This window comes from Amia ocellicauda, chromosome 19 (genome assembly GCF_036373705.1).
Source record: "Amia ocellicauda isolate fAmiCal2 chromosome 19, fAmiCal2.hap1, whole genome shotgun sequence".
Taxonomy (NCBI): Eukaryota; Metazoa; Chordata; class Actinopteri; order Amiiformes; family Amiidae; genus Amia; species Amia ocellicauda.
This window is the reverse complement of record NC_089868.1, coordinates 11,551,233-11,567,288: the sequence shown is the minus strand read 5'-3', so window position 1 is coordinate 11,567,288 and position 16,056 is coordinate 11,551,233. Positions and strand designations below refer to the sequence as shown.

General features: G+C 39.9%; 1 protein-coding gene across 6 annotated transcripts; it reads left to right on the top strand.

Moving 5' to 3' along the window:
* The first annotated feature begins 925 nt into the window (after positions 1–925).
* Positions 926–14,978, top strand: ssx2ipa (synovial sarcoma, X breakpoint 2 interacting protein a). 6 transcript variants are annotated; one of them, XM_066692013.1, is made up of 14 exons: positions 926–1,107; positions 4,718–4,850; positions 5,615–5,775; positions 6,520–6,723; positions 7,371–7,481; positions 7,745–7,880; positions 8,555–8,630; positions 9,004–9,184; positions 9,395–9,542; positions 12,806–12,942; positions 13,077–13,250; positions 13,372–13,489; positions 13,663–13,825; positions 14,186–14,978. In XM_066692013.1, the coding sequence occupies exons 2-14, from the start codon at positions 4,808–4,810 to the stop codon at positions 14,331–14,333; spliced, it is 1,800 nt and encodes a 599-aa protein (XP_066548110.1). In that variant the 5' UTR covers positions 926–1,107; positions 4,718–4,807; the 3' UTR covers positions 14,334–14,978. The 6 variants fall into 6 exon arrangements, with proteins under 6 accessions (XP_066548110.1, XP_066548109.1, XP_066548113.1 ...); XM_066692012.1 differs by having other exon boundaries at positions 926–1,111; XM_066692015.1 differs by lacking the exon at positions 926–1,107 and adding an exon at positions 3,759–4,111.
* Positions 14,979–16,056: the final 1,078 nt, after the last annotated feature.

The window sequence follows — 16,056 nt, the reverse complement described above, 5'->3', positions numbered from 1 at the left end:
TTTTCATTTGACACTGTCATTTCAGACAGAAGGGAACAGCTTTCAGTAACTGACCCATACCACAGACTGTGGGGTGTAATATTTCATATATTATAGCTCTGGATGGATGAGTCTCAAGGGGACAAAATGCCACAATCAAAAGAACTGTACCACTGGAAATCCTATCCTTCTGATTGATCTGAGACTGCTACTATCTTTATTGAATAATTTATTACACTTTTTTCCCCATTTATGGCTATCTCCGAAAGGAAATCTTAAAACTGTAAACTGAATTATAATTTGATAAGGACTTTTTGCATGCCATTGTTACTTAATGTTTGGTTTTGTTCTGCAATGTGATCCCAATCTCTCCTGATGCTACATAGACTGATGGGTGTGGGTAATGAAATGACTAATACAAACTATTTCTATTTGGAACCGTTCAATCTCTTCTTGAATGTTTTGTTTGGACATTTTGGTTGGTCTGTATAATGTTTTTGAATGTTTTGTTTGTACACATTCTTGTTGTATTACTATTACAAAAAAAAAAAAAGTTACAAAGATCATGCATCTTTAATCAGCACTGAACTTCAGCAAATCGGATTTACACCAATACACCTTTGAAAACATTTTGCTAGCCCTTAGGGAAATGGTTAATTCCCAGTTGGGTGTCAGACAAACCTCAGACAGACCTTGGCAGAGGCGGGCGGACTATGTTCCCAGTTAACGAGGTGCTGTAAACGCTGAGCACTGCGTGCTTCACTCACCTGCCAGCCCCGCGGTTCGCACCCGTCTCCACGCTGTGCGTCACTACAGGGAAGCGCCGCGCCGGCGTCAGCCAATGCGGACAGCAGGTGTTGGTTGCTTAACAACCACCTGACCAATGACCGGGATGCTTGTTTTTGAGTCCGGGAGTCGGAAGCTGCCGACCTGCGCCCGCTGCCGGAGTGGGAGGGTTTAGCATCATCAGCTGTTGGTGATCAAGAGGAGATTATGAGACCCTGCCTGGAGACACTGGGACCTGTTTGAAGGGGGTTGGCTGGTTTTGGAAGGGTTCATATAGAGCCCGATATTTACGCAATAGAGCAACTGGACGCTGGGAACTGAGTTCGCCGCACAATATGTAGCGTGAGTGAGTGGCATGTTTGTTTCTCTTTAAAAACCTCTCTCACAGTCCTGGTTCGCCACTGAGCTCTAGCCCTGCTTTAGTGCCGAGTTAATATTAATGTAGGGGAGGAGTAACGTGCGGAATAAAGCCCAGTCTAACTCGGGTTGTGCTCTGATCACTGCTCTGTGGAGCCGTATCCTTATTTCGGTGGGGATCTCTTCAAGGTTGTTTAGCTGAGTTAGATACGCCGCTTTCGATGCTACCGTATGCTCAGCATTATTATTTTTCAAAGTCAGGTGACCGTAATGTGCTACTACTAGAGCAGTTGTATCATCCCTTTAATGCATAGGTTTCAAGGCAAAATCCTGCAAGACCCTCGACTAACATGCACACTAAACACTGACTGCAATCCAGCGTGTCTTGTTGGTGACCCTTGCAGGAGTCTGCTTAAATATTGTCTGTTGAGCTCGTTAAGTCGCTACAGTATGGCAAGCAATAAAGTGTAGTCTAAGTTTTGCCGTCTTGCACATCTTTCTTGTACAATATTGGCATTGATGAAGTATGCTTATACTTTCAACCTACTACCCTTTTAAATTACAGCCTAGGACAAACTACCCTGTCATTTGGATTGGGCAAAATTCCCCATAGACCCCATAATACAACTTTGCACTTCACTTTTATTTATACCAGCTCTTTAAGTGGTAACTTTCCATGTCGCCTGCAACACTAGCTTTTCAAAACAAAAGGTTGCTGGCAAAAATAACTTGGATTTCAAATTTTAATTGGTTGGGTCACACATTGACAAATTAGGACCTTTCAATTTTTTTAAGTTTTGTGAAATTACAATGCATACATGACTGCTCATCTTGTCCTGATCTGACTATTTTTTGTTTTTTTAAGGTACTATTCTCCATGGCTTGTTTTTAAAGCTACTATAGTTTACCTACTTAATGTACTCCCTCAGAGATGACCAGTATTTGTCAAGCTGTGCTCAAACTCTCCATTTTTGTTTAATATTCTGTGTTCTTGAATATATAGTGTATAGTGCTAAGAATGATGCACCTATAATGGTTTTAAAATAAGACATAACATTGCCTTCCAAATCCATTAGAGCACGGGTCATTGCTACAAGCAGATCCTTCCTTGCCTTGATTTTAAATTGGTTATTCAATTAAGATGTGTGTGCTATATTTCTGCACTAGAGAGGTGGTGCAGTATTGGACCCTGTCTGCCATACCCTGGTCTACTCGGGGATGGGGAAACGACTGCACCTGTGCACCAGGCAGTGGCTGCACCTTCGATGGCTGAAATTGAGGGCAAAGTGGCTTGTTATGAAATATGTGGCATCAGTGGTTATTTTTGGAAGACTGATTTGGTGTACTCTGATTAGCACTAATTCCTGACTGCTGTCTGATTGGCTGAAGTGTTAATCAGCAGGGTATAATTCCTCTTGGTCCATTTGAAGTCCCATCTGTTTTGAAAGGACATTTGGTTTCCTGCTCTTGTATTTATCACCAGGGTGCTTTAAGCGCCTGGTCATGCACTTTACTTAATTGAGTCCTCCCTGGTATATACGTGAGTCCTTGTGATTCTGTATGACTGTTGTTCACAATTTGGTTCACACTGGCTATGATTTTGGAACTTGGAGATGTCTGACGGGCAGTAATGTAAACACAAAATCTGATGCACTTGGCAGTCTCACTTAAGGGAGGTTGAAATTTTAATTTAATTCCAATGAATTGGGAAAATAACCATGAATATTCAGGCCAATGTTGAAATCCCAGTGCTGAAGATGTAGTTGGACCATTTTAATACCCACATTGGTTATTGTAATGACTGAGAGGTGAATTATCTAATTTTAATGATCGAATCATTAAAATTGGTTGCCATCTTTCTAAATTAAAACTTTCAATGATTGCTTAGATCTACAAGTAATGTGTGATTCAACTGTACCTTAAGATATGGATTTGGAGCTATGGAAATGCCATTATCTTAATTCTAACCAGACTGTTTGTTGAGCTTTTTAATGTGTAATGGTTGCAACAAAGAATGTCTTCTCTTTTCAAGTTTCCCTTTCTTATTTTTGCCCTTGTCAGCAGTAACATTTTAGCAAGAAACCTTTATCACAGAGGGCTCCAGATGCAGTATGTATGCAAAGACTGTCTTGTGAGAGAAAAAGGGAATACTCTAATCCTCTGTAATCTGTTATTCTTTGGTGGATTTTGCTGATGACATCACAGGGCTACTGCTGATCCTGCACTGTTATAAGTGGGGTTTGATCTATATTGAGTGTTGCTCTGGGCCTTTGAAACTTTACTTATGTAGTAACCTTTATTTAAAATATGTGCATTTATTTTTAACCCTCAAGAATAGTTTGAAATATGCTGTTTTTGTTAGGGTTCAGTACACTCATGTGCTGAGAAAATGGTTTGCCTATTTGTAAACCATTTTATTTTACAAGAATTAACATTAAGATCTTTCCAAGATTTAACTTCCAAATTATCAAATGAACCTTATAGGGGTTTATAGGGATATTAATACAAAATATATTTGGTATCTGCCTGGACTCTCCTCCAAATTTGTTCCTTAGTGAAAAGTACTGCAAATGTACTGTAATTAGTTTTTCACATTTTTAAATTGTCCATCAATAACACCTAAACGTTTCATTCTGTCCTAAGTTGTGTAGACATTTTTAAATGTTTGGTTAACCCTGCTTCTCCATAATAAAATCTAGCTGTTAACTATTTTACACTGACCTTAAAACAAACTGTCACCGTATACAACTGTTAACCTGATGATCAATTTAACTTGATTGTACTACGTGACCTACGAAGCATCTTGCACTGAACCATATAGTCTACAGACTTGGGGCTGAGGAGTCTGTTTTGTGCAGATAGGAGGCCATCTGTGTGCTGGATTAGTGGATAAGGACGTAAGAGTGCTAAGATGATTTCCAAGCGTCACTGTGACCTCTTACTGTAGCTGTTTGGAAGATGGGTTCTATGGTAGTTTGGTTCCTGGATGGTAAATGCAAGTTTGTTTTTTGTTTGGTTTGATTAATTTGTTTTGTATAAATTACTAATAACTAAAATGGTGTGTGACTGTGGTGTTATGTGTGACTTGAGACGAATGCAGTAGAGTAATTATGGGTTTAGCCCAAAGGTATCTTGTACTGTAGGTGGTTTAACTTGTTTAACAGATTATACCTCTTTTCAGAGAGCAGAGGGTGTATTCAGAATTCAGTTTCTATTAAAGACAGAATAATTTTGACTCTTGGTGTGCAACTCATCTCGATGGTGAGACTTTTTTCGTTTTGATTTGAGGTGATGGGATTTTTGCAAAAAGTCTAACATGGCAAGGAAACATTTGGTGTTTGGTTTTGGGGGGTGGGGCATAGTCTGTATTCTATCTAGACATCTGAAATATGGTTCTTGGAGAATTCAAAATGTCGTCTCCTTGTTAAACAGTCAACTAATCCTATGGAGGGTAAGAAAAAAACAAACATGCATGGGCTTAAGTCGGCAACCCTCCCTACCCCCCTCCATCCCCAGTTTTGGTGCACTTGTTTTAATCTCCTGTTTGTGTGGAATGGCTACTGTTAATCTAATGTGCCCCGTTTGCCTATTTCAGGACTGGGCTGCGTAGGAGCTTCCGTTAGTCATATGTGCTGCACATTTCGCGACTGATCTGGTCGCTCAGGTATTCTGGCCTTTAGTTGCTATGGGAGATTGGAGGACGATCACAATGCCAGAGCCTTCACTGGGTAATTATTGCTGGAACTCTGCTTGCTGGATGTTCAATATTGCAGCCTCTGGTGACTGTAAACTGATGGACTTATTTTATCTAATTTTGCTCAGTGACAAGTGAAATAAGTAAAATTTGTTGAATAGTCTAATATACTCTTAATCTGTACATTTGATCTCCAGGAACAATGTCTTCTACTAGGTGATTGTAACATGTGTTCAGTGTGCCCGCCCTGATAAATATACATATGGAAATAGAATATAATTCAAATATATAATCGATTTGCTTGATTATAATTACTAGCCCAGGTATTGCTTGGTAAATGTGAACTGATTTGTGTTGCACATAGCAGAGTAATAGATACATTATATACAGGAGACCTCTGTAAAACTCTGTTGTGCAACTACTAAATGTACATGAATGAGCAATGCATTTAACTTGCTTCAGGGTAGAGAGGTGGGTCTGTATTACAACTTTGTGGCTTTGACAAACAGTTTATAACTTGTTACAGCGGAAATTTAAATGCCTGTCAATTAATGCTGTTATAGTGGTTCTAGTCTTGATGACGACTGTTTTGTATGATTGCGTACTTATACCAGTTGAACCTCGGATGTTTTGCCTATCAAAACGCTTGCTTGTCTATAGTATAAGTATAACCTATATGCACTTTGCCATTCAAGTACAATTAATGGCTGGAATTCAGTGTTTTTCCCCATTGATAAATAAATGACCCATTGTTAATGTTTTTGTCTCGTCTCCCCTTCCCCACCCCCTCCCACACAGAGACCAGCGAAATATCCAGCAGTTCTACAATGTCTCCCTCGAGGCATCGTACGCAGCCGCCACTGCACTGTTCTTTGCCTTTTTCTAAAAACTCCTACAGTATTTTAAGTGCCTTCTGCACAGAGGACAACATCACTCAGTGCGTTTCCTATGTCAATCAGGTGAGTCAGATTGGCGTAACCCTGAAACTGAAAAAACAATCTTCATAAACAAAATGCTGGATTTGACAGGTCCCATGAAACGCTCATTAATATTTCAGTGGAAGAGTCTCTCTGTAGTAGTCGGCATATATGCTTTATTTCTTAGTCTAGTTGCAATATCGTAGAGGAGCATGCTGTGTTCCTAATCCCTTTTTAAGTAGAATCTGTAATAAAATGTGAACGTGTTCTAGTTGTTAGGCTAGATGTGCATGAGATAATAAGATGTCTGTCCCAGAAGTACAAGTCCTTATTGAAATAACATAATTTGCAGTTATTGTGCTCCCTGGGGTCTCGGTTTTTGCTAGTGGTTTATGGCTGAGTGAGCTCTTCTCAAAGGAGCAATTTATGTAGTTGCTGGAGGGGGGAGGAGAAGCTCTGATAAGATGGGGAATTGGAATAAAACCATGACTAAAGTAATTAGTCACAGGCTTAAATTTTGGGAAACTGGGTGTGTCCCTAATTATTGTGTGTAACTAATATTTGTAATGCCGGATACAAATATCGGATATCTGCCATTGCCCTACCAAACCCAGTAATAGATGACTGGTTTCCATCGGCTACAAGGGAGAAGCCTTCAGGTGAAGAAATGATGCCTGGGCTGTGGTTTGCAAGGGGTTGCTGGGAGGATGTCAAAGTCCTTAGCTTTCACCTGGGCTTGCACTGCGGGCAGGTGGGCCGGTTTTAACAGCCAGGTCTCTTCCTCAGGAGGTGTCGTCACTGGGCTTCCCTCCTCTGTGTAGCGAATCCAATGGGAAGCGGGACCTGAGCCTGGTGACCGTGCTCAATGTCATGTATGAGCTGTTGCAGCTGCACCGGAGGGGCCTGCGCACCGTGGAGGACCTGGAGACGGAGCAGCTCAAGTCCAGCAGTGACCTGGATCACCTCCAGAGCAGCAACTCCAGGCTGAAGGTCTAGAACTAACGTTGTGTGCAGACGAGTTGGCAATGTCCATGGGTCTGTAAATATGGGCCAGCTAATCATAAGGAACTGCAGTCATTGTGGAGGTTGTTCAGAACGGACAGGATTCTTGCTCTACAAAATTAGCTGAGCATTAACTACACCATACCAGGGAAGATTAAAGGCACAATATCTAGCAGATGCACTTACCCGGGTGATTAAAGTTTGTGCCAGTATGTACATATTTCTAGAAACATGCAAAATGTAATAAGTATCAATATAGTGTATATAGAAAATACGTTTTAGTCCTAAGTGAAATTAAAGACAACAAATGGAGTACAATATTCTGTTTTAGGGCTAGTTCAAGTAAAAGCAAAAATGTCATGCTTACATTAGTGCTGTGTGCAGAAAGCTCAAAGCAGGCATAATTGCCAGTAGTGTAGAGTTACAATTAGGATGATTTGAAAGATTTGAAAGGATAAATGTGGATAATGGAGCAATGGGGTGCAGCAAGGTGGAGAACCATGAGTTGGTGTATTAAAGGTTGAGGGCCATATTTTTCATTAGACCAAGTATTAGAATACACATTTCAATTTCAAACAATAGGGGCTAATAACATTACATTTTACAAATAATCACCAGATCTTTTCTCATTTTAGGATCAACTTGAAATATCTAGAAGAGAGAATACAGCACTTCAAGAGAGAGAACGACAGTTACAACTGAAAATGAAGAGCTTGCAGAATAGCCTAAAAAGTGAAAAAGAGGAGGTAAGAATTTTAATTTTCATACTCAACCAAACCATAGTTTGTATTTTAATTTTAATTTTTATATAGAATGTATAGAAACCTGGTTATCCATGATTTATTGCTCTTGTAGAGGTTCACTTATTGTCCATTGTAACATTGATCACGTTCCTAAAAATATTATTCAGTTCATAGGCTGTTAAAGCTTTAGATAAATACTTGTTCACTCAGCAGTAATGGTTTACTTCTACTGAGAGTTTGAAGCTGATTTTATCCTCTGCTCTCAGGTACAAAAGCTTCAGAATATAATTGCAAGCCGAGCCACACAATACAACCATGACATGAAGAGGAAGGAGAGGGAGTACACAAAGCTGAAGGAGCGCCTGCACCAGCTTTTGATGGACAAAAAGGATAAAAAGTTGGGTATGTGTGATCGATTTCACGTTTATTCCAGTATCTCTTCAAGCTTCTGCAGTGAATGCCAAAAAAGACGATATCCTGCATGACAGTTTACTGATGGTTTCATTTAATGAGGCATATAGTCAACAATTAGGACTGAGAATTTGAATTGAACTCTATTAGCATATGGGGGCGTATAAGGATTAGCATGTCTTTTGAAAGAATTGCTAATTAGTTTTCCTAGAAGATCACAGTATCTGGTTGTCAATGGTGTGCCCAGCAGGGTTAATTAGCCAGAACAGCAGGCTGATGATCACTACTGGAACACAGTTGTCCCTCGAGTGCATATTTGTCACACATTTCAAATTAATTAGGATTGTTCCCCATTAAGGCAGGTTTACGATGTGTTTACAGTGAGTTTCATATTGCCAAACTTCATCCCAGATTAAGCCAGGGCAGGTGTTTGTTTGTGGTGGTTGTTGAGGGCATGCTCTTATCAGAATATCCTAATGTCCTAGTTTTTCACATTGCTTCCCCTCCTCCTCAGCTCATGTGGTGTTCATCTAGCGCTATAAGATGGAAGCTTGTGTTTAAGCACTCTGAAAAGTTTGCTTAAAGTCTGTCTTGTATTTGATGGGATCAGTGTTGGAGAATCTAGTCTAGTTTGTCCATTTATAATGAACTGTGCCTTTTTGCAGCGATCGAAGTTCTAAATTATGTCGGGAGGTCTGATGGGAAGAGAAGTCTTTGGAAAACTGGGAAGACCGAGGCCAGGTAAAGATGGACAGATACAACCGCAGTCTCGTAGCTGGCAGTATTGCTGGAAACGACAATTCTGGATGAACTAGGCTGAGTCTGCAGTTAAACGGCACATGGTGGGGCAGAGGATTCCAGATCATATTTCACTGCTATTGTGGAACCCTCTGCTTCTATAAGACGTGCAGTCTGTGAAACGGTCAACTTTAACTTTCCCTCTATACCCTCCCCCCCAGCACACACTGTCTTTAGCAGCCCATCCAGTTTGTGGGGAACCTTTACGATTTATGCCTTAAATATAATCTTAATTCAATTTCCTAAGAGCCTGTTCCTAAAATGTATTTAAAGTGTTGCTAATTTTAATTTATTTCCTCCCCCGCTACACACACAGGAATGAAGGCGAAATGTACAAAACCCTGCTGACTGACTATGAATGTCGACAGAAAGACCTGATGGTGGAAAATGCCGAGCTGAAGAAGGTTCTACAGCAGATGAAAAAAGAGATGGTGTCTATTTTAAGTCCTAAGAAACACAGCCTAAAGGAGGAGAAAATGGAGGACAGTCTAGAACAAGTTAGTATAAAACCCTTCCCTCTTGCATTTGCAGACCATTCCAACTGAGGTCTGCTAAAGGTGATAATTGTGAATGTTTTACAAAGCTAAAAGTGCCAATAAAGCTTCACTTTACAGAACAAATATATCGGATTCAAATCTAATTCTCTTAAGGTAGGTGGGGGGGTGACTTCATGCTGTGGCCGGGTGGTAAGCGTCTGTGTGTTGCAGGCTGTGTCTGACATTGAGGAAGAGGGTGGAGATCACAGCCGGGAAACTCTGGAGCTGTCGTGCGAGCATGCGAGGGAGCAACTCACCAACAGCATCCGCCAGCAGTGGAGGAGACTCAAGAACCATGTAGAGAAACTGGACAACCAAGGTACCGCTTCACTGACCTCCTAGCATCCATGGAACTGACCTAAGGATCGCTTCTAGGCTTCTCAGTGACTCTGTCCTACACAGTGGTCATTGCTGTTGAGAGAGGCTGTCCTTCCTTCCCCCTGCACCGCACACTGCAAGTGTACATGGCTTGCAATTGTTGTGGGCTAAATGTAAAGACTGCAAACTACGGTGTTTGTGTGCTTGAAAAAACTAGAACCAGGAAATGGTAATTTAGTGTTTGACAAAGTCTGCGTCTGTGCATGTGTAGCTGTAATGCTGATCTGCAGGGAAGAGGTGGAATGTCCTGTACATCATCCATTGCACCTTTAAAATACTTTGAGAAACCTCTAGGGGTTTAATTCAAAGTGTGATCTGGGAGCATCAATTTAGTATGGGGGGGCCCCTGTGGCTCTCCAGGCCCAGGGTGCCCCCTCCCCTGTACTAGACTGATATCCTGTTATAACCGCTCCTGTTTTGTCTAAACCCACTCCCCTCCCCTGCCTCCCTCCCTCCCGACCATAATTAAAGCCTCTGAGATTTACATCCAGGTAGTTTTGAATGTGGATGTTTTGTTTCTCTCTCGCTGGAATTATTCACAGAAAGTATTCTTGTTGCTGCACTCCCCCTGTGATTAAAGATTGAATGGTCACATGGTCTCATCAGTGCACTAATTGCCTGTCAGTTGTAATTGTTGTAGTTTGTGCTGTAGCCTTCAGTAATTGCGAGATGTGCATGGAGCTCTGATGCTGTATTGTCTATCATGAATGGGTCCCTAAAATGACGAGGAAGGTCAGGGATTTGAAATGCAGTCATTGCAGTAGTCCCTTTCATCTATAAGCCCAGACTGAGCTTCTGCTTTTTTGATTTGTGATATCACTCTTAATACATTTTTAACATGCAGGGGATGGAAAAGGAAGTGATTTAAGTAGTGCAACCAAATTGTAAAATGTGAAACACCAGTGACCTCTACAGGCTATACAGGCCTCTACAGTGACCAATACAGGTAATGACAGCTGGCAACCAGTTTAAAAACGAGAACTAGAAAGTGATGCATATCAGAGCAAAGAAATTAGACTCCTTTTAAATAAAATAAAAAAAAATAAGAATAGAATAAGTATTGCCTGACTTTCTGACTTTCTTGATCATGGTGATTGTGTAGTCTGCTTAATTTAACCACTTATAATAAATCAATTTTTTTTTTTTTTTTTTTTTTTTTATCTCCTGATTTAAAGTCATTCTATTAACACTAATTGGCATGTAGGCAGCAGCTACAGACCTGTATTAAAGGGACACAATTCCCTTGATTACTAATATAGCATTTAATTGTCAGTTACAGTTTCATGAAAGAATGTCCCAATTTAAGCACTGCCATCTTTCATAGTAAAACCTTGCCTATAAGAACTACTTTCAGCGTCTACATAATTGGTAACTACTGACAAATCTCTTAGCCTTTTGTGTTTAAATTAGGAGATTCTTCTGCTATGATCCAAAATTCAATCCATTTTTTTTTTTTTGTGTATAGCGCCCTTCATTGGGTAGCTACAGAGTGCAAATCAAAGTCCCTGCTATTTTCTTATGGTCGGTATTTGTCCATTGTCAGATTTAGTGAAATCCTGGACTATAATGGGAGGGCTTTTACACAATCTACACTTGTTGTGGGCTGACAATCCTTCCTGCCATCAAAGTTGAGCTGGTTGAATAAAATGTATTTTCTTTCTGAATTGATATGGGTTGTAATTGGTCAGATTGTCAGAAACATCATGAAAGGTTTTTAGTTTAATTCAGCATTGTGTACGCATTGTGTTGAGCTGTTGCTCAAGATGTATGCATGTATTCTGAAAATCCAGCCTATTCTATTACTGGATTCACTTCATGGCTTTCAACCCACTCGATGGGATCCACCAGTCCCTCGTCATGTCACAATCAGGGAGAGGTTGAGATTTTAAACTTTGCACATCTTTAAGCAATTTCCGTAGGTCCTTTTAACACTAAAGTGTTTTGAAATGTGCATTTCCTTTTCCAGGAAGCCTGCATTTAAAAGGCAGGTATGTGGAATGATATTCAGCAGCAGAATACCAAGTGCCCCATCGTATTATGCATGGCTCAGGTGGCAACATTATAGCTGTCTTATAGCTGTTGGATTGCTTCTGTCGGGTGGCCTTTTAGAATGTAGTCTTCTGCTTGGTCAATGTTAAACTGTTTTAAAGGTTGTAACCAGCATGTGACTTTTGTTTTAATAAAAAAAGACCTGAAATTGACATTTAAAAATAAACTTTGCTGATCTGCAAGACCCATACAGTGAGAAAATAAAAAAGGCACGCTGCATTTTTTGAGAGGAGGGAAAAAATAAACATAACATTTTTATAAGTAAAATCATTAACACAGTGGCCCAACCTAAATGTAGGTAGATCCCAGATTACCCATATTGGTAATAACGGGAAGTACTAAATGTCCATAGCTGCTGCCACTTACAATGCACCCATCCGTGTTAATACAATGACTGGTTTCATATTTTAAATAAGCAGACTACATGACCACCATATGCTGGGAGGAATTAAGTGTAGTCTAATCAATCTGCTTGTGTAATATGTAGGGGCCCAAGTGTAAGCTATTGAGGATGTTGGGTTTCTCTATAAATGTGCTTCTCGTACATTTCTCTTGAAATACCATTATTCTTTTTAGGATTTAGGGAGGAGCATACATGCTCATCTTTGTTCAGCTGTTACTGAGACCCAGCAAGGCAAAATTACCCTTCACATACAAATTGTTCTGACCCTTGTTTTACCCTTGACTGTAGGCATAGTTCAGTATTTTTATACACGTCATCCACTGCTGTTTTTACTATGCATGATTCTGGACTTCTACCATGGGACAAAATATTTGCCTGCTGTGATAGATGTTGTAGTGCTTAGGGTGGATAGTTAAATTTTTAACCTCTGCAACTGTTGTAGTTACTATAGAGAATGTGGTATTGTAATATAAACTATTTAATAAGAAATGCCAGGCTACAATTTAACTTGGCAAACTTTATGCAAAGCACATTTGTACTCAAAAGGGGTGATCAATTTGTAACTGGAACGATGGGACATGTCTGGAAGTGGGAGAATTCAGATCCTTATTTTAAGGAATATGCTTTTTAGGATGATTTCAGAAGCTACGCTTGGGTTTGTGGCTTTAGTTTTTTTTTTTTTACCATAAGTGAAAATCCTGAATGAAACCATCCTGGTAATCTTAAATGCGATACTGGTTTTGCTTTGGCAGCATCTCTGGTGAAGATGGGGACTCGGGTCGATAAGGATGTGATCTCGAGGGAAATACATGAGGAGGAAATGGAGAAGCTGAAACTGGAAATCCAGCAGTGTAGAGACTTCATTCAAAACCAGCAGCAGCTCTGGCAGGTAGGACCACCTAGGGAACCATTAACATTGTGTATAGAGAATAAACAAACAGACCTGTGTAAAGTGTTTCAATGAGCTAGGTGGTTCTGGTATTTAAATGCCCCTTTTGATTTTGACTCCTTACCCTCTTGCAGCAACAGCTGAGCTGCCCCTGTGATGATGAGACGGCCGCTCTGCTACATGACTGCTACCTCCTGGAGGATAAAGAGCGCCTGAAGGAAGAGTGGCGACTCTTTGATGATCAAAGGAAAAACTTTGAAAAAGAGCGGAAGAACTTCACAGAAGCGGCCATTAGATTAGGCCACGAGGTACTCCAACACGGCCTGGAAACATGCTTTAAATCAAACCTTGGGTGTAGGATATTAGAGGGGAGGAGATAACAGGAAGCCTAAGTTTACAACAGTTTCTTATACTTTTCTCCCCCCCCAGAGGAAAATATTTGAGGAAGACCGAGCTACATGGTTAAAACATCAGTTTTTAAACATGACTCCATTCGTAGATCGCAAGAGACCCCAATCTTCAAAGTCTCAAAGTGCCTTGTCGATCAGTAAGTATAAACTCTTTCCTACCTGCATCGCCTTAATGTGCCATTGTGCCATGAAAGGAAATGCACATCCAAGGCTGTGATACTGGTTCTGAGCTGAAGGCCTCTATGATCAGTGTACGTGTGAATATTGGCATTTTTTAAACCGGCGGGGGATATAATGTGTGCTCTAACAGGTACAGAACCTGAAGTGAAGAGTGTCCATCACCGAGCACAGCTGACCAAATCAGTCTCCCAGGCTGCTTTCTCTACCCCCAAATCCTCCTCCTCCGCCGCTGCCTCCAAGATGCCATCGACGGGAGACCTGTACCGCACACTGTGCCTCATTCCAGACAGAAGGTAAGTGTCGGGGACAAGCAGTACTTCCATGTCTAGACTTGTGACTTCTGGCTCCTGGTACTCAAAAACCCAATTAGTTCAGTTTGGGAATATTTAATGAACGCATTTCTCATTTTAAAACTGAAAAGTAAAAAACTACAACTTTTAATTGCAGTAGTTTTGTGTTCTAGTCATGTAGAAAACAAACCTGAATACAGGAGAACTGGGATAAAAATGTGTTCCTGCTCAACTACAGGAATATTAAAGCTTTTGTACAGCTTATTAATAAATAGTGTACACCAATTAATCACTTAAACGTGGAAAGATTTAAGATTTACATTAACGCAATGTATTGAAATGTAGATGCTCTTCTTTCTGCAGCTCTTCTAGAACGCTACCAAAGAGAGGGAGTTGGCAAGACACCAACAAAATGCACAACAGTGAGGTTTCAATGAAATCGAGACATTCCATAGGATCTGATGACTACAGTATTTATTCACTAGCAGGGGATGAAAATAGCCCAACCTAAGGCCCAGCAATTGGGGGGGGGTTAGAGTAGTGGCATACTCATTTTGTAGTATATTAAATCCATGCATGTCCACAGTGGATTATACAAAGGTTAAAATACCATGTATTTGGTGACATTCTCCACAAAATTATTCAAAAAGCACTGAAATAAAATGCCAAAACAGAGCCCATTTGTTTCTCCTGAAATACATGTATTGAGTTTTGTTGCCCCCCAGGTGATATTTTTTTTTTTTAAATGTGAGTTTTTACATCCCTGCACACCCTTTTCATTTAACATCGTATTTTCTTTTCTGTGATTGAAGAATGTAGGACACCTGATTGTTTCTTGTAATTATAATATGAAACTGCTTTATTTTGTATAGAAATGTTTTGTATATTTGAGACCATCCATTATTGAATGTGGATTTTGTTCCCCCCCCCCCCCCCCCCCCTGTAATGTATGGGTTATTTAGCATTTTAATTTAAGCATTTTCCCAGTGAATTTGTTTTCATTTTGTAAATTTCTTGCAGCCTGCTAGGGATCATGTCTGTGGAGAGACTGTAGACAAATCAATAGCTTTTATTTTTTTTTAAATGTATAGATCTGCTGCTCATACAATCGTGCAATTTAGTTCTTAAAGTTCAATAAAGACTATATTATAAATTCTGCAAGTATATCGTTCTCTTCTTTCATAGCTTCCTAATCCACAGAACACTCCTGTAAACCAATTCTAGTGGCAAAATGAAGATTTGAATCTGTCCATTGTATTACCTTTGGGGGAACAGGATTGAATTTTTTGCAAAATGAAGTTGTTCTGCTATTCAGACCATTGCTGTGGTTTACTGGGATCAGATGTGATTACATGTTCTCTACCTTTGTTTGTTCATTTAGTTTCTGTACAGGTCACAAGTTACTGTGCCCTCCTAAAAGGGAGGTGGTGTGGACATGAACTGCAGGGCAATTTCTAATGACGGTTTCTTAATGGATTTAACCAGCCCCGCCTCCCTTGGGCCAATGTTGTGTTGGTTAAATATTAGGTTTACTTTAAATATGCCAAGAACTGTATTTGTATGAAATAAGGTACAATGTGATCACCGAGCATTCTGTTCACTGAAAATAACCATTTATAAAAATTACCTGTTAAAGGTGTAATGTTTGCAATTTTCAAACCATGAAGGTGCCATATCAAGGAAACTGAAGAGTTCATTTTGGAAGATTTTCTTTTCTAAATTCCTGTTTGTAAGGCTTGTGTTTTTGCTTTTAATGGAACATTTTAACTACAGGTGTTAAGATTTTCCATCCCTTGACCAAGACTTGGATCTCTTTCTTCTATGGAGATCTGGATGAACATTAAGTGCTCCCTGCTCAGGCCTGTGTCAATCTACTACCCCCATTTGTGATGACTGATACAACTGGAAGAAATATCAATTTTAATTCAGTAATTATTTAATATTGCCAAGTGGTATTTTCAGTCAACATGCTGCCAAATGGGGGCAATGGTATAGATAAGATTTTAGGTCTTATTAAAATCTGCCTATGCTCTCTTAGTGATTTCACATACATTTTCTATAAAAGTCAGACATGGCATGTTGGATTATAGGAATAACAAATGTAGGCAGCAGAGGGTGCTATGAATTAGCAATGTAATCTGAAAAGTTAGCCTTTGTTAGAAAAGAGTAAAGAGTTAGCATTCACAAACTAAAGTCCCTTGTTGATGCAAGAAGTGTATTCTAATTCTCTACAT